Here is a 22369-nt window from a genome sequence, read left to right on the forward strand (position 1 = left end):
AAAGTCGAAAAAAGCCCTACATCTAAAGTAAGCAACAAACGAAGAGGAGGGTTTATATGTAAATTCGAGGGACAGGACATCCTTAATTCGCTGTACTCGTCTTTGAAGTTGAACGAACAACCGTTACTCGCTCACTTAGCAATCAGCATTTGGAAGGGACAGATCTTAGGATGAGGGTTAGGGTTTTTCGTTAGCCCTAATCCCAATCCCCAATAAATCCCTCAATCAATCAATGGATAATACGAATTCCTCGAATTCAATTTCAGTCTCGATAAACGAGACGTTAACGGACGATGAGCTTCGATCGATTCTTTCGAAGCTAGATAAGAAGGACGGGGAGGTGTTCTCGCTGGTCTGCAAGAGATGGCTCCATCTGCAGAGCTCCGAGCAGAAGAAGCTCGCCCTCCGTGCTGGGCCCCACATGCTCCACAGAATGGCGGCCAGATTTTCGCGGGTTGTCGAATTGGACTATTCCAATTCCATGGCAAGGTCCTTTTATCCCGGTGTTACCGACTCTGATCTTGCTGTTGTTGCCCAAAGCTTCACGTGCTTGAGAGTCCTCAAGTTGCAGGATTGTAAAGGTAGCTCCTTTTTGCTTCCCTTCAATGTTTTGCTTAGGAATTTCTTGGTCTTCCGTTATGGGCCTGTGTGTTTTTTTGTTTGTTTCATAAAAAGGCGTCTTCTTTTGGTTTAGGAAGAAAATAAAATAGTTTTCTGCCTGATAGTTATTTTTTAACGGGTTTAGAGGAGACGTGTTGCCATAATTCATTGTTGTAGTTTTGGTGACCTGGAGTTGCAGAATTGGAACAGTGACTTGAACTTTTACCTTTTTAGTTTAGAAGTTATTCTCGCTGTATAGTGTGCTTTGTAGATTGAGTTACCCCTAGGGCTGTTCACAAACCGAGCCAATCCAAGTATCATGGTGTTTGAGCTTGTTTGTTAAGCTATTTGGCAAGCTTGAACTGGAAACGAGTTTTGGATGAGCTTGAAATATTATGTTTGAGCTTGGCTTGATAACCAATAGATATGTTTGAGCTTGACTTGATTTCAACAATAAAGCTTGTTCATGAGCTTTTGAACGAACTTGCTCGTGATCAATGGAGGAGCTTGCTCATGAAGAGTAATCCTCATGAGCACTTAGGCAAGCTTGATCATGAACAGTAATCAAGCTTATTCGAGAACAATATTAACAAAGAAGCACACAAATATTTCTAAATTAGCTTAATTTTGCAAGAACTCTTTGTGCTTGCTAAAAGAGCTAAATGGTAGTTTTTTAAGTTTGGAATGGTGGATTTTGCAGTAAAATTATATACACCTGTATTTTATAGTAAGTTGACCAATTTGTGATTATTTATTTATCTGATTAGACATAAATAATCGAGCATGTTCGCAAACTTTAAACGAGCCAGTTCGCCAACACCTAAACGAGCATGTTCTCGAATGTCTAAGCAAGTCTGTTCACGAGCACTCAAACTGGCATGTTTGCGAGCCTTTTCAAGCCAAGCTCGATCTTGTTTGAGCTTGGTTTGTTTGTTAACCAAGCTTCAAAAATGCGTTTGAGCTTTCTTGTATATCTTATCAAACGAGCACAAGAGCTCTTAACCAGCATGTTCGCGAGCAGCTTGTTGAAAGCTTGGTTCGTTAACTGTCCTAGTCACCTCAGACAGCATACCTGAAAAGAATCCCATGAGGATTTTGTGCATTAATAGGATAATGTACAAAATGTGAATTGTGCAGGTCATGTTTGAACATTTAATCAGATAAAAATCCTGTCGTGTTAACTTTGCATGAGAATCTTTCGTATTACTCTTCACGTTGAATTTATTAATTGCAATTATATGAATGGTTCAAATTATGATCATTTTCGTGAGGAGACTTGTTTTGCTACCCTTTTGAGTGTGCATACTTTATTAAGATGTGTGGTGCTATTTTTCCTTCGTGGCTTATTTTTATCAAATTGAAAAGATAGAGAATTCTTAGTTTGCTGAATTCCTTCTTTTTTTTTGTATCACAGCTATAACTGACACTGGAATGGCATCAATTGGGAGTGGCCTTTCTTCTTTGCAGTCGTTGGATGTATCCAATTGTAGAAAGCTGACTGACAAGGGATTTTCAGCTGTTGCCAAAGGCTGTCATGACCTGCGAGGCCTGCATCTTACTGGTTGCAGACTTGTTACTGATGGATTGTTATTAGCTCTTTCTAAGAACTGTCCTAACCTAGAAGAGTTGGGCCTGCAGGGGTGCACTAATGTGACGGACGATGGTATCACCACCCTGGTAAGTGGGTGTCAACAGATCAAGTTTCTAGACATCAATAAATGCAGCAATGTCGGAGATGTTGGGATTTCTAGTATTTCCAAGGCATGTTCATCTTTTCTCAGAACATTGAAGCTGTTGGACTGTTACAAAGTTGGTGATGAATCTATATTATCCTTAGCTAGATTCTGTATAAATCTTGAAACACTTATAATTGGTGGCTGCCGGGACGTCTCTGATAAGTCTATCAAATCTCTAGCTGCTGCTTGTAAAAATTTGAAGAACTTGCGGATGGATTGGTGTTTAAATATTTCCGACTCTTGCTTGAGCTGCATACTCACTCACTGCAACAAGCTGGAGGCTCTTGACATTGGATGTTGTGAAGAAGTAACAGATGCTGCTTTCCAGGATTTAGGCAATTGTGAAACCAAATTGAGTTTAAAGGTTTTGAAGGTCAGTAACTGCCCAAAGATTACAATTACAGGTATCAGTTTACTATTGGGGAAATGCAATTCTCTGGCGTACCTTGATGTGAGGTCCTGTCCACATATGACGAAGGCACGCTTTGATGAGGCTGGATTACAGTTTCCTGATTGTTGCAAAGTGAATTTCACTGGAAGTTTATGTGAGCCAGATGTTCTTGTTTGAGACCCAAGATTTGTAAGTTCCATATCAAGAGATGTCCTTTTAGTCTGGAACCTTTTAAGCAATCAGTGCCTCCATAAAGCTTATAAGGATTCTCAATGATCTAGCTTCTTTCCAACAGCAGTTTCGTCCTGTTCAATGTATATGTTATCCCGTATCCTCTTTACCTTTGATTGAGCTAATATTTGGCTTGTTTTATGCAACTCTTATGTGTATTACGCATCTAAAATCTTATTACATTTCCTATTTAATTTTTTGAAATTTGTGAAATGATCGCCTTTTTTCGCATATCCATGTATCTTCATGTTCTTCTCCGATTAATATTGGCACCTGATTTGTTCAGATCCCCTTATTTAAATTTTCGGATTCATAGCGCTGATGATTGTATATGCTTTTATATCTTTATGAATCTATATGTTCTTGTCATACTAATTTTTGGTGTATGATTTGTTCGACTCCTGTCTCGTTACTTATTGGTAGTTATTCGCTGGTGAGAAATGTTGTTGTGACTTGCGAGGTTTGGATTGAATTGGGTCTTGAAAATGCCCCTAACCTCAGAAAGCAAGGTGACATCCTTGGTACTGGTTGGGGGGTCTGGTTGCAGTGCAAAGCAAGGCATACTACTGAATAGTGATATGAGAAAAATAATACACTGATCAGTGGAGACGGCTTTTCGATCATACAATCCTAATGAGCATGATCACATCCTTGAATCTTATAATGACTCTCTCGGGTTATGGCATTGAAGCTTTTGAGCTGGAAATGTATCATCTTCTGATGCAGCAACCTTTTTGAGACCAGCATTGGAAAAGGAAAGAGCCAAAGGTTCTCCAATAACAAATGCATGGCATCAACAGCAAATTAAAAGATATCATAATATAATGATCTTAAAACAGTTGCAGTGATTTGTGTTGGAGATTACATCAAACTATTGAAAGTTTTGTTTGTAGTTGCCTCGATTCGGATCTCTAACTTAGATATATATATCTATATATGACAGTAAACATGTCATGGCTTATAAGGGTTTAGGAGATTTTGCAGAAACAATAGTCTTGACTTGAGGTTAGGATTTTGAGGCTGCTGGTATGATCATATCCTAATGAGAGTTCTACTCTGGTTACTTGGATAAATTAATAAATAAGAGAAGACGTGCATTGCAGTCAACAATGCAGCACATAGTCCTTATAAGTCAATGTTGACATCCTAAGAAAATGCAGACATGCTTTTCTGGATTAAAATTCCTCTCGAAGCTTTCTTTTTTGTCTTTATACTGCTGAGGTGTGGCTGAATTGGCAAAGCAGCAGCAGGACATGCAAATTGCCTTACCTCTCTTTGTTGATGCTGCCATATGCCTTAACAGAAAAGAAACCAGACTATATTAGGATCTTAACGGCCTGTACGAGTCCCTGACAAACACATGCTGACGACCAACCATGAAGTTTGCTTAGTCTGCGAGGTTTGTTAAAAAAGCATTGCCACATCTGCTTCATTTCCCACATGTCCAAGTCCTTTTGATCTTCTAAAGATAATGTAAAGTTGCTGATTGGGGGTCAAACAACGTCTTCCCCACCTTTGTTGTAGACTATAGACCCCGCTTTAGTGGGTGGGGCCACAAGCATTTGCAGCGTCAAAATTGGTGGTTCTGGGCGAGCTACTGAGTGGCGAAGAGGTTCAGTACTCTAAATCTCACACGTCCTAGGAGGAGAAGTGGAGTGTAGAATATAATAGGTCAAATTTCGGTCCAAGAGAATAAATCCGTGTGGACAATTATAGACTGGCCTAAACGGGCAACATTTACTAGGCTTAGGGAGGGGACAAGTTATTACATTTGTGGGCCAAACTGTGTCTTCACAACAAGCTGCATAGTCCTTGCAATTCTTTTGCCCTTCTATTCAACCTGAGTTTCCTTTGGGAGATTAGTCCTATTTCTCACTTATTAATCTGGTGTTTAAATATGAATCTGCAGAATAACGATCTGTCTAGTTTATGGAAGCATCTAAGGTGGCTGCAGCAAGCCAGCAATATTGCTGCTGAGGCTGAGTTCAGAGTAAATTTGATAAATGTTGATGAATGATGGGTTGATTAGGGTTCTACTGCTTAGTCTGCTTATGCCAGTTTTGAAACCTAACATTCCATTTTACTGAATTTCAAGGACTACCCTATCTCCACCACAATTGAGTATCTTTGATTATCATTAACTACTCAGCTGGTATTGTTTGTACAATATTCTCTTTATTAAGGTTAAATACTGTGGAGGTAGGCTCTGGCCACAGTGTTGTGCGCTTTGGGTTAGGGTCGCATGTATTTTATTTCAGGATAGATCCTGCCTCCCCCACTCGAACCCTTGACCTCTTGGAGGTGGGAGAGTGAGTACCAAGATTGATTGGTATATGGACAGATGACGATACATTTGAGAAGTGATAAATGCGCAATGGTTGAGAGTAGAAGATTTAAGCACATATTTTGATAAACAAGATTGTATTAATACAATTGAACATCTCTCTTTCTAATGTACAATTTGGTAGAAGCAAACATTTGTAAAATGACAATTCTAAGTCAACTAGCAAGTGACTCGTTTATCATCATCTAGGGTTCTGAAAACTGCCAGTTGAAGATGCTTAAAGGTTTTCTTATAGTTCAAGAAACCCATAAACCAGAAGTCAAAATTATCTACAGTAACAATATCTATGTACTTTTGGGATGGATTCTTCACATTCTCACTCTGGTTAATTCCATTGACCTTTGCAATTGGAATCAAGACCTGAAATATTTTGAATATACTGGTGAGCAAACTGATAAAGCAAGACAAGATCAAGAAAAATGAGAGAAGTACTAATCTTTTGAGTTACCTTGTAATGGAATCGAACAGATTCTCCATCTGGAGAAGAGAATTCCATTGATCTCTCACTACAAAAGGCAATCTTGTCTGTGGAAATAAAAAGGAGGCCTGCAATAGGACCTGTTGTTGTAGACAAATAGCATTGGGAAGCCTTCAACAACTTCTCTCCTTCACTGACGTTAAATAGCCTCCGGAAGATCCTTCCCATGCCTCCTACTTGAAGAATTTTAGCCCCCAAACTCAACTTCCCTTTCACCGTTTCAGTGATCTTTGGTCCCAGTCTCACTGTGTTTCACAATATACAACATCATCTTAGATTCCTTTCATTTGCTGATTCTTATGCATAGTGCATGCTTGTAATACTATATTTGATTGTTTGAGTTATTTCAAGTTTTCAACTCTATACGTCACGAAATTCAATTTCCTAAGCACCAACTTCATTGCATTCTGAAAGTTCATTCACTATGGATGATTCTCAGTTGTAACAATGCCAAAAAGTACTCACCGTGCTCTCGGATTCCAGCTGCAAAAGTGTCTGCTTTCTTGCCTAGCTTGTTCATAGTTCTTAGCACAGAATATACTTTCCCTGCAATATCAGAACTAAGTCATTAGTGAACCTTGATGTTAATATGCAGATGTAAGCAACACAAGCATGACTAAAGATACTTATACTTACTGTTCTTGCAAGTGGAAGATCCATTCACCGGAAATGAAAGACTGTACTGGCCATCAGATCCAGGTAAATAGCCTCTTACTCTGGGTGACCTAACAACTTGATATGAACCAGAGTTGATTGGAATTCCAAAGACTTGTTCTTGAACTGGATTCTTCATTTTTCGATCACTGGCTTGACTTTCAATTGTGTCTCCTAAACAACTGCTAAAGAGTCTTCTTGACTGAAGGAAGAGGGATTGCTGTGATTGATATGGAAGTTTGGATTCAGGAGATGTATTTAAAGGGATGGATCATGGATGCGGTAGGTGAATTATTAGCTTTCTGTTGCATGAGTCACCATTGTTCATCATAAGGAAAAAGTAATAGAGATATGACTCATAAAGATGTTTTTTAAAAAGAAAAGATATGGTAAGATATTGCAGAAAAGACCAAGTCTTCTTTCATCAAAAATTCTCATGCAACAATAAGGGAAAAGTGGATTCTGGTAGTTATACTGTTGTTCATGAGCAACTGATTCAGAAGATTGAAAGAGGGAGAATTAGGTAATCAGGCAAACTTTGGATAATAATTCCAAGTTCTTTAATGGCCGAATGGAGATAAAATCATAAAATAACCTTATTAGTTGAGACATCTTTGCAATCACACAATCCTAATGCAGCATAGTGACATTTTTTTTTCTCAAGTGACTCTGTGAGGATGTGGCAATGAAGCTTTTTGAGCTGGCAATGTAGCTTTCTGATGCCTGCAATCTTTTTAAGACTAGCATAAGAAATGGAAAAAGTCAAGCATATACAATTCAAACCACAAACTACTCCCTGAAGCTAATTGAAAGATAACACAATCTAATCATTTTAACGATTAGTGGTCTCATTTGTCCTTGGATTTAGTGCATTCCTGCCGCAAGGTGGTGCTGGATGAGCAACCAAGTGGCAAGGGGCACAGTATTCTGAATCACATATCACCCGGGAGAAGAAGTCAAATATCCTAACGTAGTGAACACGTGTTTTTGAGCCTTTGGCCCAGAAAAACAAAATCATGCGGACTAATATGAGCTAACCCAAAACGAATAATATTCACTAGATGCAGGGAGGAGGGTGGGGCTGTTACATGCATCCCATACTAGAATTGATGAAAAGGAAAAGCAATAAAACGTAGTCTGTACTCAGTAATGATCTAATTGGTCAAACAATACAGAGGGTCCCTAACAGATCAAAATTCCACAAACTAAGAGGATGCTAACATGCTTATCCGGATCACAATCAAATCTTTTTTCTTTTCTTTTTACTTTTTCATGCTGAGGTGTGAATGAATGAATGGGCAGAAGTAGGACGTGCATATTGCTTTACCTGTTCGTTCATACTGCCATAGTGCCATTTGCCTTAGTGTTGAGGAAATGTCAGTCTCTGACAACTCATGCTGACGGACAATGAAGCCCTACCAAGGATTTGTGGAGAAGAGAATCAGCACCACATCAGCTCCATTTTCCATGTCCATCAAGTATATAAGTCTTTGAATTTTTCAGAGATAAATCTGTTGATCGGATTTGGGGCTAATAAGATCTTCCAATATAACGAACACCTTAGGTTGAATGTGTGATGCTACCCCACCGATGCACCATGAAACCTATCCCTCTCGTAATTCCCGATCGTCGTCAGTACTTGATTCGCATTATCACAATTGTTTTTTTTTTTTTTTAACAAAACCCCAGTCCCAATTGGTGCGAATTGATCCCCAATAAAGCCAATACAACCTTTACGGTGCAATTGAAGGGGTAAGAAATCATGGGCATCGATTCTCTCGCTATCGATGGCGAAGAACCACCGGTTCGTTTCAAGGATTCCGGTGTCCGTACAGTTCCTCCATTGCAAGTCATGTAACACGCAGCTTTTGAAAGTAGAGCACTAGAGCTCGTACAGCTATGATTAGTCAGTCTCCGTGCAGAGAAGATATGGGCCGATAGAACGAAATAGCCCAACAAGCCAACCTCTGATCAATCTCCTTCTCTAATCTCTCCGTCATCCGGCCCAGATTTGTTGACTTAGAGTGTATTCGGATTAAGAGATTTGAGCCTATAAAAGAAAGTCGTGCAAGTATGATGTATTTACTCTAAATCGATAAACTCAGAGTAGATAACACCTCAAGTCTATAACCGACAAACTCAAAATAGACAATATGATTGATGAATAAACATTTTGAACGGAGCACCGCAGTAAACTACAGATTTTACTGCATGCGCGGCTGTTGAACACATTATGCAATAGGCACTACTGCACACCATTATTTCACATGCATGACAATAGACATTGGGGAAAAAATAATCGTTCAACTAAATTTATGGCGACAGATGATGTCTAAATACAAAAGGGCTCTTTACAAAGTTTGCAATAAATTTCTTAATATTGACTGCTTCTACGACTCTCATAATGTTCTCAAAGACCAAAAACATAGCAGAATGCTTCCCTATCCATAAAATGCTCTGAAATTTTTGATAAGTTGCCTGTACAGATGCATGTATTTTATTCCCCCATGGCTTATTTGAGATTTGAGAGCGAATGACACCTGAAATAAGACTTCTTGTGCTTCCAAACCATAATCTTATTCAGGATGACAAGCTGACGGCCTACTGTCTACTAACACATTTCACCGCTAAAAGTGCATTACCGATGAGCAGTTGTGTGCGGCATTGGATACGTCATAGGACCCATGTTCATTGGTGCACCAGGAACCACTGCTCCAGGTACAGTTCCCGGCATTGGAGCTCTGATGCCATATGCCATGTGTGCAGGGGCAGGAAGATTCACGGGAGTGCCTACTGCTGAAACAAGGGGCCCTCCTCCTATAGGTTGTCCTATGCTCGGAGGACCATACATGCCAACACCTGGGGGTCCAGTAGGGTGTTGAGGCGGTTGTTTGGTCGACTTTCCAGATGAAGCTCCAGGAGCAGTACCATTAGTTTGACCAGTGATGGGTCCTTGAGGTGCTGCAATATCTCCACTGCCAACGCTGGTAATGTCATGGATGCTCGATCGCCTTCTGTCTTTGTTCATCGAGTTCAAACGAATGAAGTACTTTTGCGCATGGCTTGCCACTTGGGTAGGTGTTCTGGTCACTACAAAGTTTCGAGATATGCTTCGCCAATCACCCTTCCCATATTTATCTAAACCAAGAAGAAACAACCTGTTCATGGAAGGCAACACATTAGTATACCCGCAAGAAGCTACAAAACACCAGAGTTGTCGCACTTAAACGAAGAGTACATAAAAAAGAACAGCGATTCAGTATCAACAAACAATTGCAATTTCGTTCCAGAAAACAAAGGTGCTTCTTTCCTGCCAACTTCTTTAACTAAAGCCATACAGTTTCATAGACTTGAGGAGATAGCGTCAATAATCACATGATAGTATGCAATCCAAAAAGAGATAACAGGGACAAAATGTAACATGCAAAGCCGGTCTACATAGAAAAGAGTTGTCCAAATCCTACCATACTATAGTTGCTTCAGACAGAATTCTGAATTCCAAGGCACAAACTCAGTGTCGACGGTGGAAGCAGACACTTGATGCCCGAAAAGAGAGAGTAGTTAGAAAGACCAGATGACAGTTATCAACGCAATCATGTTTGAGTTGGTAGAGATCCTCATGAACTTGAACTCGCATGGATTACACCTTAGACAAACACAAGCACAGCAGTAAAGCACGGCAGTAGTGGCAAGAAAGGTTTGATAAAGCAAAATCTAAATGCCAGCTATACAATCTCATGATTATCCCATCCGAACCCACGACTTCTTGTTTTTATCCACACAGACCACATCCTGGTGATGATTACATCAACAGACCTTGTTTTAGCCAATCATATCATTACTGAAAATTTCAGAATCAAGGTCCCTCTACGGTATGACACTTGATGAAATCATAAAAATTCTCTTTGTAGTCATTCCTTAGCATCTATGCTTAGACAGGAACACATGGTGAAATGTAAGCAGACCTATACATCTCTTTCCTAGTATTTTGTCAATCTGTCAAAAGCAATATATCAGAACACCATCTATGCAAGGCATAAACTACGTGTTTCCATCCATCAGAGGGAATCTAAGAGGCCTTGATTCAAATAAAGCACACTAAAGTTGTAGGTGTCAGAAAACGATAATCTCAAAGATCTCAAGGGAACAATTCCTGCCCTGATTATGAAAGACTCTTTCTGTTCACATCAGATTGCCTACCAATGGCTTAGTCTCTCTATCTAGCTGCAATCAACAAAATTCCAGCTGAGTATTTTACAGCCTTCCACAAAATTTTTCTATATGTTAATGCCTTTGGACTCCTTGAACAACTCCCATAAAGTGTCACAGTGTTCTAAACTTCCTCTTCACAAAAGTTGCAAAAGTAGCCTTAATGGTCACCCAGTTAATCATAAAGACAAAATGATTCTACCTTGCTTGTCCACACAAAAAAACTCTATGTCAATGCCATTGGAATTTATTAACAGCTCTATTCTACGGTATCACTGGGTTCTATACATTCCTCTTCACTTCGATCCGCCCCTAGCTCTATAATCCACCCGTCTTCCCCAGTCCCTGAAAGCCCTCCTCTCCTAGCCCTCTTTCTCAACTCGAGTCTTAAGTTCAGCGGCTTTTCTCGTTGACGAACACCTGCGCTAATAAGACAAAGAAGTGGGGAGTCTATGCCTTGAATGAATCAGTAACAACGGATTAGTTGAATGAGGGATCAAGAGACAGATAGGGGGGAATGGCCTATCAATCATTGGTGGACCTTCTCTTGAACCAGTCACGGAGCTCTCAACTGAGTTGTTTAGGTTCTGGAATTCCATCTCTAGTTGGGGGTTCATAAAGACAAAATCATTCTACCTTGCTTGTCCGCACAAAAGAACTCTATGTCAATGCCATTGGACTTTATTAACAGCTCTATTCCACAGTATCACTGGGTTCTATACATTCCTCTTCACTTTGAAGATGCAATAGTTACTTGATGTTACCCAAGCTTCTGTCAATGATTAAATGCTCCATTGGCTGTCCACACAAAACCATCAAAGTGATAGTATGTACTTTGCCTAACTAGCTTAATAACATTAAAATAAAAGTGTGCCTAAGTCTTTTACTCCAAAGTCCAAGCCATATCTCTATAACCCAGCTTAAGTAAACCCCACTCAGTTCAGAATTCAGATCTGCTCTCACTACCAAGCACACTACAATCTCTTTCTAGTTTTATGCACTATGGGTTTCCTGTTTATTTTGGCAATTAATTTGTCACGGGCTCAATGGGTTTGCATAGTGCACCCAAGAAAAAAGCTACAAAGCGCACACTGATTGGCTCTCACTAGCCACATCTCTCAGTCCAAGTTCACGCACCTGATGCACGGCAATGAATAATCAACTATAAGAACTACAGCATAGCATACTTGCAATATGTAAGCACACTAATTCTTAGTAAAGCTATTAGAAGTACGTACTCCCTGACTAGATGTAGCTTTCTAAATCGGAAGATAGGTCCCCATTAGTTGTTTAAAGGTTTGTCATTGCCAAAAGGTGGTGTTTGGGCATGATCTTTGGTGCATCTGAAACACTTCCAAAGACTCATTTTCCAGTAGCTTTTGAATCGGCTAAGAGTGAGGAAGCTTTGGAGAAGAATAGCATGAGAATGACAAATGGAGAAGTAAATAGGAAACATCAAGTAAACCTTTAGACTAGGAATTAGAAATATGATAAATTACTCAAGTAAACCTTCAGTTGATCTCTTTAGTGGAAAAATCTAAAGAGAATAGAAATAAGAGAGCATTCTGGTAGAAAGGAATCTCTCTAGTGGGAGCTAAGGAATTGTTGGTTACTTTACCATTCAACCCAATAAGTCAGCTTGTTGGGTTGGGATGTTTCACATCATTTATACATACTCTAACACTCCCCTCATGTGTGGGATGGTCAATCCAACTGCCCAACACTATGACTACCCTCATACAAGGCCCTCACTTGGGGCCACAACAAACAGACACGAAGGCCCTCACTTGGGGCAACAATAAATGGGGGTTAAAATTGCATAAGATGAGGTTTGAACCCAATACCTCCCCCTTTAATTCCATGTAGATTAGTTTTTTTGCCAATAAACCCAATAAGTTAACTTGCTGGGTTGGAATCTCTCTAGTGGGAGCTAAGGCATTGTTGGTCACTGAATCTCTATTGTTGGCATAATGGGCAATTTGATGCTCATGAGCACTCATCACTGACTATACGAGGAGACTGTTTCTCACCTCCTGCTGCATTGCTCCTGGTCTGCACAAGTATGGGGTACTGTTTGGAATCTGATGGGGGTTGATTGGGTTCCCCGCGGTAACTTGACCTCAGAGGTTGAATCATGGAACTTTCTTGCTTCCAAAAGGGCCAAGCAAAATTTTTTGTTCACAATTCTTCAAATCACTTGCTGGTTAAGTTGGAAAGAGCGTAACTCTAAAATCTTTCAGGACAAAGAGTGCCCGCTTCGGGTATTTTTGGATAGTTGGCTCTCAAATCTCTTGTTCCAATATTTTTGAGAGGCTTAGACCTTGATTTGTTTTGCTGCCTTCATTGGGTTGCACCCCCTCGATACCATTAGTAAAAAATTTTCTTTCTCAAAAAAGAAAAAAAAAACCAAGGAATGATACTAAAGAAACAAATAGAAAGAAAAAAAAATAATGATAGCACTATTTGCACCCCACTTAACTAAGTACAGCCCAATCTAAATAAACTCCTACTAAAAACATAACAATTATGAATACACCCCTATTTGTGTTTTTTCACAAAAACACCATTTGCACCCTAATTCCAAAGCCTTTCTCTACACCACCATCCGAAACCCTAACTTCTCTCCACTGGATCGTGGTTTCATCCGGAATTGTACCACTTGAGAAGTCAGCACTATACGAAACAGTGAGTTTAGACAGACTTTCTTCTTGGTCTGCTACAGAGAAGGAGTGCTGCCAGTGGGTTGGTATCATTTGCGACAATATGACTGGTCATGTAAAAGAACTTCTCCTTGGTAGTCCTCTTGATTCTAATTCAGAAACGCAGATTGAGGTTGAAGCTTTTTCAAGCTTCAAGTTAAAAGGTAAGATAAATCTTTCTTTGTTAGATTTAAAGCATATGAGTTACCTGGATTTAAGTTACAATGACTTCAGAGGAATTCAAATTCCAAGCTTTATTGATTAGAAAAAGCTTCGAGTCCTGAAGTATATTTTGGTGAAGACTCCGTCAATTTGGGGAGTGATGTTCTGTCTTCATAAGGGAAGAAGCAGAATGAGCAAGGAAGAGAATTGGGGCAAATGGTAGGGTCAAATGGGATGTTATTAGATGATGGTTTTTGGAGGATCATGAAGACTATTTGCACCCCTCACTTAATAAGTACACCCCATTAACCCTCTAAAAACCTCATCTAATAGCACCCCACTTGACCCTACTATTTGCCTCAATTCTCTTCCCTCTTCATTCTATCATTCTACTTCTTCCTTTACGTAGACAAACATCACTCCCCAAATCGATGGAGTCTTCGCCGGAGTGCTCGACTGAGTCTTCACCAAAATATACTTTAGGACCTCGAAACTTTTTCTTGAGGGAACCAATAAAGCTTGGAATTTGAGTTCCTCCGAAGTCATTGTAGCTTAAATCCAGGTAACTCAGATGCTTTAAATTCAATAAATAAGGATTTATCTTACCTTTCAACTTGCAGCTTCAAAAAGCTTCAACCTCAGTCTGCTTTTCTGAATCATAATCAAGAGGACTACCAAGGTGAAGTTCTTTTATATGGCTAGTCATATTGTCGCAAATGACACCAACCCACTGGCAACACTCATTCTCTGCAGCAGACCAACAAGAAAGTCTGTCTAAACTCATTGTTTCGTTTGGAGCTGACTTATCAAGTGATACAACTCTGGATCAAGCCATGACCCGGTGGAGAGAAGTTAGGGTTTCTAACGGTGGTGTAGAGAATAGATTGGGAATTAAGGTTCAAGGGGTGCAAATGGTGTTTTTGTGGAAAAACACAAATAGGGGTGTACTCATAATTGTTATGTTTTTAGCTCAGGTTTATTTAGATTGGGGTGTACCTAGTTAAGTGAGAGGTGCAAATAGTGCTCATCTTTTTAGAGGATTAATGGGGTGTACTTAGTTAAATGAGGGTGCAAATAGTCCTCATAAAAAATGATATTCACAATGAATGTACCAAACTTTAAGAGTGCAAAGATGAAGGGTAACCGATTGGTAATAACAAGAACAAAGGAATACTAAAAGCATTGAAAACTTGACATTTGAAGTCACAGTAACCATGAATGCCATATTATGTGATGTCCGTGTTTGGTAAAAAAGGATTTTTTTTTTTATGGCATGAAACACCTTGACTGTCGGGGGAAAAAATAATGTACAGTAACATCACATAAAGCAACTCAATTAATGTATAATACAAAATAAAATGTCAAATGATGGTCAACAGGCTATGAAACATTGCAGAATTATACTCAATATACTTACGAAGGTGCAGAGAAGGAAAGTGACTTCTACTATGTGAAAACAAAATGAGAATGGAGATAAATTCAAAAGAAAGGCATACAACTACACAAAAGCAGGCAGCACACACAACCCTCCACAAGAGTTGTTTCAGAACATCCAAAGCTCCTACTGTAACAAATCTGATGCTTAAGTCTCAAAATGGAAGGTTATCATTTAGTTCCTCAAAACCCTAAATTAGAACCCATCAATTTCCCAATTCCAATATGGTGCTACAACATTTGATAGTTCACTAGGTTAGGTTTCCGGAACCCAGATCATAACATCAAATACCAAATTTCGGCAAGAAAATTAGCATAAGTAAATGAATACCACCAAAGGTTCCTCAAAGGATCCTTAAACATATGTACCTTCATTCACAAATAAATTGGCAGGAAATGGTGTTCATCACACCAGATCATTAATGTCACCACGTCAAGCTATGTATGCTTCAGTTACCTACATACCTACCAAAATTATCATAGTACTTTTGATTTATGTTTCACAACATCATGTCAACCCATGCAGACATTGAAGTAGAAAATTTTCATAATTCTAGAAACAACCTCAACTAAAGACACAATAATCAATCGGTTGATTTCAACTAGCATCTCAATCAACTTCCAACGAGGATTGATATTATAGCGTTAACATTTTCAGTTTTCTTGAAGATTTATTAAAAGGTTATCGCAAAGCTTAGGACAAGACTGATACATACTAACCACATAACTGCCAGAATAAGATATTTCTCAGTTCTCACAGATACTAATAAATAAATCCCATTAATCCACCCATTTTTGTGTCATATAACATGCTTATTTGGTCTTTCGCTGATTACTTGGATTACCCCAGGGTTCCACTGGTAGGATTGCAATAAACTTAGCGATGCTTTGAAGAAAAGGTCTGTGTAAGAAAATAAAGGGGTACAACTTAATCAACAATAATAACCTGAAAGTAACTGCTTTAGTGAGAAGCAAGCTTAAGAAATAAGAATCTAGAGCAAAGTTGCAAACAAGATTTATCCACAAAAATAATTTTAATTTCAAAAGCATATAAAATGCACACAAATTTATTGACACACTCATCACAAAAGTAAAGCTACAGTTACCAATATTTAGCATCTGAGTTAAGCTTATGCAAGTGGAACTATGCAAATCAACAAAGGGAAGGGAAAATTTTAATCAAGTAACCAAAAATACTCAGTTCACCTGTGCTCATCCTCTGTCCAAGCAATCCCCTTCCGGCGCTCCTGATCTGACCTTGAGCCTTTACTTCCATGATTGGATTCACTGTTATAATGCCCAAAATGACCTCCCTTCTTACCAGTTCCTTCATTGCCGGCATGGCTCGGTGAACCTTCTGAAGAAGTAGTATAATTAGGCAAGGGAACACATCCAGACTCAATCTGGTTAACGTCCTCCACTAGAAGCTCATAATGTTCTTTGATTTCTTCTAAAGTTTTCCCAGGTACATCAGCTGCAATTTTCTCCCACCGATCTGGGGAATCCTCAGGATGTGTGGCAAGGGCATTTTCGAAGGTCTTATCCTGCTCTCTAGTCCACACAGAGCTACAGTCAGCTTCATCCACAGTCATCTAGCCTTGTTTGAATCCCAATTTCCAGAATATCACCAGAAGAAGAAATCTACCAAACTGCTCCAAGTATATATACTTGCCTATCAACACCCCCACCAAAATTAAGAACTTTCTAGAGTACTCCTCGAGAAACGGATCTTGATAGCAGATTTACCAGTATCACTTGAAACTGATTTTTAATTGGGGACTAGAAGCATGGCTGGAAGGCAGAACCAGTCAGGCTGCAGAGGTAAGCAAGAGGACTTAGAGGAGAAACAAACAAACTCAGAAGAAGCCAAGGGAGCTGAACCAGAGATCATCTCCCACAAAAATCATAGAAGACTGAGCAGAGAGTATGTTGAAAATGCAATTGTGATTTCCTTCCACAATTCAAAAATTGGACTCTTGTGACTTGCTGACCTATTGATAAATGAAAAGGCAGCTAAGTTCAGTTAGACCATGGGAAATATCTGAAAACCATAAAACCCAAGATGCAATAAATGGCGGTGTGAGCAATTACTGAAATATATATTCTAAAGATTAAATGTGACCGTGAACCATGGTAATTAGGGTTTTGGATTGTGAAATGTGAAAGAGACATTGAATAAACCAAACAAAGAATAAAAGCCCAGAATTCTGTGATGATTAAACGAAGAGCATCCAAAAATGCCATTTCTAGTGCCAACAAAAAACCCTGTTAACCACAATTTGTTCTTGAAAACAACAGTTTTAACAGCACAGGCCCACAGAAACTTTTCCTGCTACAACTACCCCATCCCAATGTTCAAAAGAATCAAAAACTTTTACTGTACATACTGCAGCTATTCTTTTGTTTTGATTATTACTTCTCATACCCAACAGTAAAAATAATCTTAGAGATTTTGCTTATTTACACCAGAAACACATGAATCAGCAACCAAACCAATTTGCACTGCTAATCTACAACATCAAATAGAAATTCAAAATCAAGTCATTAAAAATAAAAGTGGGATTTTGACAATTTTTTACCTTTCCTTTTATATCAGTCAAAAGGACATGATAGATACCTGGTTTTTCTACTACGGATTGGAAAATACAAGTACGAAGTTTCCTGAGGTTTTAAACCTCCATCAACAGCCCTTGAATTTCCAACTCTTCAATAAGAGAAAATGAAAGAAAACCCACCTCAGATTCCCTTCACTCTCACTGCCCAACCCTCTCAAAAGAATGATTAAAAAAAAAGAAACAATTCGCCATAAAATGAAAGAATACCAAGTTACCAACAAATCATAGTACAGGCACTATCCAGATTTTGACTCTTTAACCAACCCCATCAAAACTTAACTTCCAAATGTAGTGAGACAAGATTATACAAGCAAAGAAAGTATTTTTTTTTATCTAACCTTTACTGTGCCAAATCACACTCCACTGTCTGCCCTTTAATGTCAAATCTCAATTCGAATTTCCAAACTAATAACAATTCACTGTGTATTCGCATTAGAAAAAAAAACCGCATTTATGACCCTAATAAGAACCAAGGTTCTTAAAACCGGACCGGTCATCAAACCGGAAAAGTCTTCGGTTCACGGTTCAAAGGTTCAACCGGGGTTCAAACCGGGTTCGAACCGGTTTTAATGTAATGAATTATTTATATATATATTTATATTATATGCATATAATATGTAAGAAAACTTCATAAAAATACAATATATTCAAATAAAGTACCATTTTAAACAAAGAAAATCTCATAGCCTAGTGGTTAAAACTTTTTTTAATGAACAAAAGGTCATGAGTTCAAACCCTACAAATAACAAAATTTCAAAAATATTTTATTAACATTAATAAATGACCGAACCGGTCAGAACCGGTCCGGTTCTGACCGGTTCAACCGAAGAACCGGCCGGTTCAACCGGAAATATCCCGGTTCACCAATCACCGGTTCTGGCACCTCAACCGGACCGGACAAGTGGCCGGTCACCGGTTGGACCGGTCCGACCGGCCGGTCCGGTCCGGTTTTCAAAACACTGATAAGAACAAAAAAAATTTGGGAATATCCAGCAACCACATAAACCCAAAGAAAAAAAAAAACCCAATAAAGAAGAAGTACCAGCTGAAATTGGGTTTTGAAGAAAGGACCTAAATTTGATTGAAATTTACAAGTGCGGGCATAGAAATTCTGAGTGATGTTGACGGGTTATGAGGAAAAAACCACAGAAAGGAGGTGGTGCAATAGGCAGCAGCAGGATGGGGTCAATTGGTCCCATCTCCAACAACTACTTGCTCCATATAAAGACAGCTAAGACATAAAAAAGAGGCTCACTCCAAGTTGCCATGCAGTGGAATCTGCAATAACCATTAATTTCTGAAAAAGTAAAATGAAAAAAAGGGTATGTAACAGCAGAGAAGGATTGGGTTTTTCTTTCCTTTTCTTTGAATTCAAGACAAGAAAACAAGATTAATTTGTCAGTATATGAGACAACCATGAGCAGTAGCAGAGAAAACGATAAATAGTATTTTGTATGTATAGGTCAGTCTGCGAAATTGATTACCTTCAACACACAGTGATGAGGAAAGCAAACAAGGTTTCCATCCTTCAAATGGCTTCAATGGTGGGCTTTCCTCTTTTTGAGAGCAAATGAGTCAAGAGGCCATTCATTGTATGCCCAGTCGTCTACACCGTTGCTACTCGTTTTTCTTGTTTATCCAATTTTGTAATGTTAAAACAAGTAAAAATCTCTTTATCCATTTTTATTTTTGTTTTTTCTTATTTCTTTCTAGATTCAAGTATTAAACCTTTTTTTATTTTAGTACTTATAATCAATTTTCGAAATTTAATTTCCACTTTTGGAATTATGAGAAAAGGAACATATTGTGTATATATCCATATCATGATGTCAGCAATTAGAATTTTCCCTATTTCATGTTCTTGGGAACATCATCAACACATATCTTATGTTTCATCCTAATACAAGTAAAATGAAATCTAGTTTTTGTATGTAATAAATAAAGTATATGCACTTTATCCTCTTTTTAACTTTTGGGGTCTGTCGGTGATCAATCGGTGAATCAAAATATTTTTTAAAAATTTTAGAAAAAAATTATAAATAAATGTATTTAATATTGAAAAAAAAATAAATTCATCAAAAAAAACTCTATATGAAAATTAAGTAACAATTTTTTAGTTTTCATGATTTTTAAGATGAATTTAAAATCCAACAATTGAAATCACTTATATTTTACATCTATCAATTTTTCAAAATTTTTAGATGTTTTTGGTACACCAATTGACGATATCTCGATGCTAAATGCACCGGCCCCTCCCCATATTCTCTAAATACTTAAATTGCTTTATTATTTCTAAGAATTGAACTATATATTTAAATTTAGTTCAAAAGAACCCTAGACATGTCATATTAAAAAAATTAAAACAAATTAGAAAGTACTAATATGATAAATTGAACTATAAGAATCCACCCCAACCAACTCAAACGCCTCTCCCACATATAATGTGATATTTTACATACTTCAATTTAGATAAATATCGGTATAGTAAATAATTAGTTGCCAATTCCTTTCAAAAATAAAATTAAAAAAAAAAAGAGTTGTCAAAATACCCAAGTGAACCAATGATTGTTGACCACATGATTAGTTCATTACAAAGTAAAAACTAACAAGGCACATGGTCATGATCTATAGTAGGTCCCTCTTGGTGAACAAAATCCAAATTTGGTGTGTCCCACAAATTGATTAATCTTGTAGGTCACTTTTTAATAATTAAGTTCTCAAAGTTTGCTCATATATTATCTTGTAGCAAGAAAACAAATATAGAAATTCAGACAATATTTACTGCCTAAAAATGAATGTAGTTCCCTCAACCAAATAATCATTGACAAAGTAATTTGTCAGGGCAAATACAAAAGTTAACCATTAATGAGCATTAGAAAGTTTATTGAATAATTTATAGATATATTTTTCTATATAGAGGAATTCTCCTATAAATACACAAAGTAAGGACATAAAATAAGTAAACACGTTTTCACCATTGATTTGGAATATATAGATTCAAAACAGTGAACCCACTAATCATTTCACTTAAATCAATGGTGAAAAAGCAGTCTTTATTTTATATCCTTACTTCATGTACTTATAGGAGAATTGATGTGTATATATATATATATTTCTATATATATATTTCTATATGTATAACTTTCAAATGTTTGTGTCACGATGTCCATAAATAAAAATTAATTTAGTATTTTGACTTGTTTTGGAGCAAACAAGGTTTAGTATAGTATTAAATAAACATTATTTTTTTTTCTAATTTTGAAAAAAAAAATTTGTATAGTTGGATATAAACTCTAATTTTATATGTCTCTTTTATGTCAATTTAATTCTGTCTGGGATTAAAAAATATATCATTAGAGTCGTAAGCTCGATGACAACAAATATGACGATTTAATAAAAAAAATAAATCAAATGTGCCTGTAATAAAAGTACAGCAAGGTGTCTTCTGTAATGCCCACTGTAGTTTTCCTTCTTCCTTCAAAGACTAATTTATTTTATACAAATATTATTGTTTGATAAATTAGTAAATGTTTTTTGTTTTCTTCTAGATATCAAAAATCTAATTTGGCATCTATTATACCTTTTTAGTGTGTTAAATACACTCCAAGGATATAATTAGGGTTTATTTGCAAGTGAGTCGTTGGTTGAACGACAATCACATTACATATAAGGGATCACTCACCTAGTAGGTCGTGGGTTTGAATCCTACCCCCTCCCCAAATCCTTGTTTCAAAAAGAATATAATTAATTTCTAATTCGTTGTATCTTCTAAAGATTTGTTCTATAATGATATAGGTTAGCCTAACTAAGCAATAATTGTATGAAATCTAATCGTTAAATTGCATAATTAACTTTCCGGTCCATTTGGCCAATTTGTCGCCCTATGCATTATTCTACATGCTAATTTTCACGCAGGAGGCACAAATCAAGCCCACGCAGTGGCAGACTATCAAACCCACGTAGGGGCAGACTAAGCCCACACATCTCCTTGTAAATATTCGGAGGAGGTGAGACTAGAACCCATGACCTCAGTCAGGGACATGCAAAGTCATTGCCACTCAACCAATGGCTCATTTGCGGAATATCATGTGCTTATTCCTTCCAATGAGTTAATAAAAAAATCCAACATTGAATAGGTATAACTCAATCCAGTGATATGTAACTAAGGATTTTGCACTTCTCACACAAAACCGCGTATAAATAAAACATTGAGGGTCGGGTCATATGTTGAATCAAAGAGGACAATATCTTTGTGTGAGCTTTGTGCATCCCGGCGTCAATATAATAAAAGACGCATTTTATGAGCTTAAGAATAAATTGTGACGGCCAATGAAAAACAAATTCGTGTAGGCCTATGGCAAGGAACAGACAATATCATTTATGTGTGTTGGACTTGAATTTTCAACATTATGTGTATAATAATAATATTTTGAAATTATACATTGTTTCCAAAACATTGTGCGATGATAATTTTTTCCCCTCTAATACAATTTTTTACATATGACCAATACAATTCTTAAAAACAAGCCATATGAACACAAACCATGCAATACATTATTGAATCACCAACTCACTATTTCATAAAAAATATTGAAAAAGGTTATTGCACCATTCTATTATGAACATCTAGTTTCAATCTCAAAGTAAATTACACATTGATTGAACTAATCAATTTGATATTGATGTTCCTTAACATTTTTTTCATATCTTAGTTCTATAATTCAAAACTACTTCGATTAGACAAAAAAAAATTAAAGTGTGGGTGATTGTGTAGACTCGATGGATTTATCTATTATAGACCCGACTCGATAAAAAA

At 37.5% G+C, this 22369-nt stretch overlaps 3 protein-coding genes across 7 annotated transcripts; 1 reads left to right on the plus strand and 2 right to left on the minus strand.

The window, feature by feature from the left end:
* The first annotated feature begins 98 nt into the window (after nt 1-98).
* On the plus strand, nt 99-3243 carry LOC120012690 (F-box/LRR-repeat protein 20-like). The gene is made up of 2 exons (XM_038864126.1): nt 99-581; nt 2015-3243. The coding sequence occupies exons 1-2, from the start codon at nt 233-235 to the stop codon at nt 2902-2904; spliced, it is 1239 nt and encodes a 412-aa protein (XP_038720054.1). The 5' UTR covers nt 99-232; the 3' UTR covers nt 2905-3243.
* A 2113-nt stretch (nt 3244-5356) lies between these two features.
* LOC120012692 (putative GEM-like protein 8) lies at nt 5357-8429 on the minus strand. 3 transcript variants are annotated; one of them, XM_038864131.1, is made up of 5 exons: nt 7762-8429; nt 6417-7157; nt 6246-6326; nt 5751-6025; nt 5357-5662 (listed from the first exon to the last, which is right to left on the minus strand). In XM_038864131.1, exons 2-5 carry the CDS (start codon nt 6571-6573, stop codon nt 5462-5464), a joined length of 714 nt encoding a protein of 237 aa, XP_038720059.1. In that variant the 5' UTR covers nt 6574-7157; nt 7762-8429; the 3' UTR covers nt 5357-5461. The 3 variants fall into 3 exon arrangements, with proteins under 3 accessions (XP_038720059.1, XP_038720060.1, XP_038720058.1); XM_038864132.1 differs by having other exon boundaries at nt 6417-7164; XM_038864130.1 differs by having other exon boundaries at nt 6417-7174.
* Nucleotides 8430-8718: 289 nt separating this feature from the next.
* LOC120012691 (transcription factor SRM1-like) lies at nt 8719-19170 on the minus strand. 3 transcript variants are annotated; one of them, XM_038864127.1, is made up of 3 exons: nt 19038-19170; nt 16145-16929; nt 8719-9592 (listed from the first exon to the last, which is right to left on the minus strand). In XM_038864127.1, exons 2-3 carry the CDS (start codon nt 16528-16530, stop codon nt 9073-9075), a joined length of 906 nt encoding a protein of 301 aa, XP_038720055.1. In that variant the 5' UTR covers nt 16531-16929; nt 19038-19170; the 3' UTR covers nt 8719-9072. The 3 variants fall into 3 exon arrangements, with proteins under 3 accessions (XP_038720055.1, XP_038720057.1, XP_038720056.1); XM_038864129.1 differs by having other exon boundaries at nt 16145-16751; nt 19038-19061; XM_038864128.1 differs by lacking the exon at nt 19038-19170 and adding an exon at nt 17556-17774.
* Nucleotides 19171-22369: the final 3199 nt, after the last annotated feature.

Source organism: Tripterygium wilfordii, chromosome 13, assembly GCF_013401445.1.
Source record: "Tripterygium wilfordii isolate XIE 37 chromosome 13, ASM1340144v1, whole genome shotgun sequence".
Taxonomy (NCBI): domain Eukaryota; kingdom Viridiplantae; phylum Streptophyta; class Magnoliopsida; order Celastrales; family Celastraceae; genus Tripterygium; species Tripterygium wilfordii.

Excerpts from the sequence above, each read along its gene's own strand:
- LOC120012691 (XM_038864127.1), bottom strand. The coding sequence starts at position 16,530 with ATGACTGTGGATGAAGCTGACTGTAGCTCTGTGTGGACTAGAGAGCAG. Across the intron at positions 9,593-16,144 it reads TGGACAGAGGATGAGCACAG|GTTGTTTCTTCTTGGTTTAG; the intron begins GTGAACTGAGTA and ends TTCCATGAACAG.
- LOC120012690 (XM_038864126.1), top strand. The coding sequence starts at position 233 with ATGGATAATACGAATTCCTCGAATTCAATTTCAGTCTCGATAAACGAG. Across the intron at positions 582-2,014 it reads CAAGTTGCAGGATTGTAAAG|CTATAACTGACACTGGAATG; the intron begins GTAGCTCCTTTT and ends TTTGTATCACAG.
- LOC120012692 (XM_038864131.1), bottom strand. The coding sequence starts at position 6,573 with ATGAAGAATCCAGTTCAAGAACAAGTCTTTGGAATTCCAATCAACTCT. Across the intron at positions 6,026-6,245 it reads AGCTGGAATCCGAGAGCACG|TGAGACTGGGACCAAAGATC; the intron begins GTGAGTACTTTT and ends TGTGAAACACAG. Across the intron at positions 5,663-5,750 it reads CTGTTCGATTCCATTACAAG|GTCTTGATTCCAATTGCAAA; the intron begins GTAACTCAAAAG and ends AAAATATTTCAG.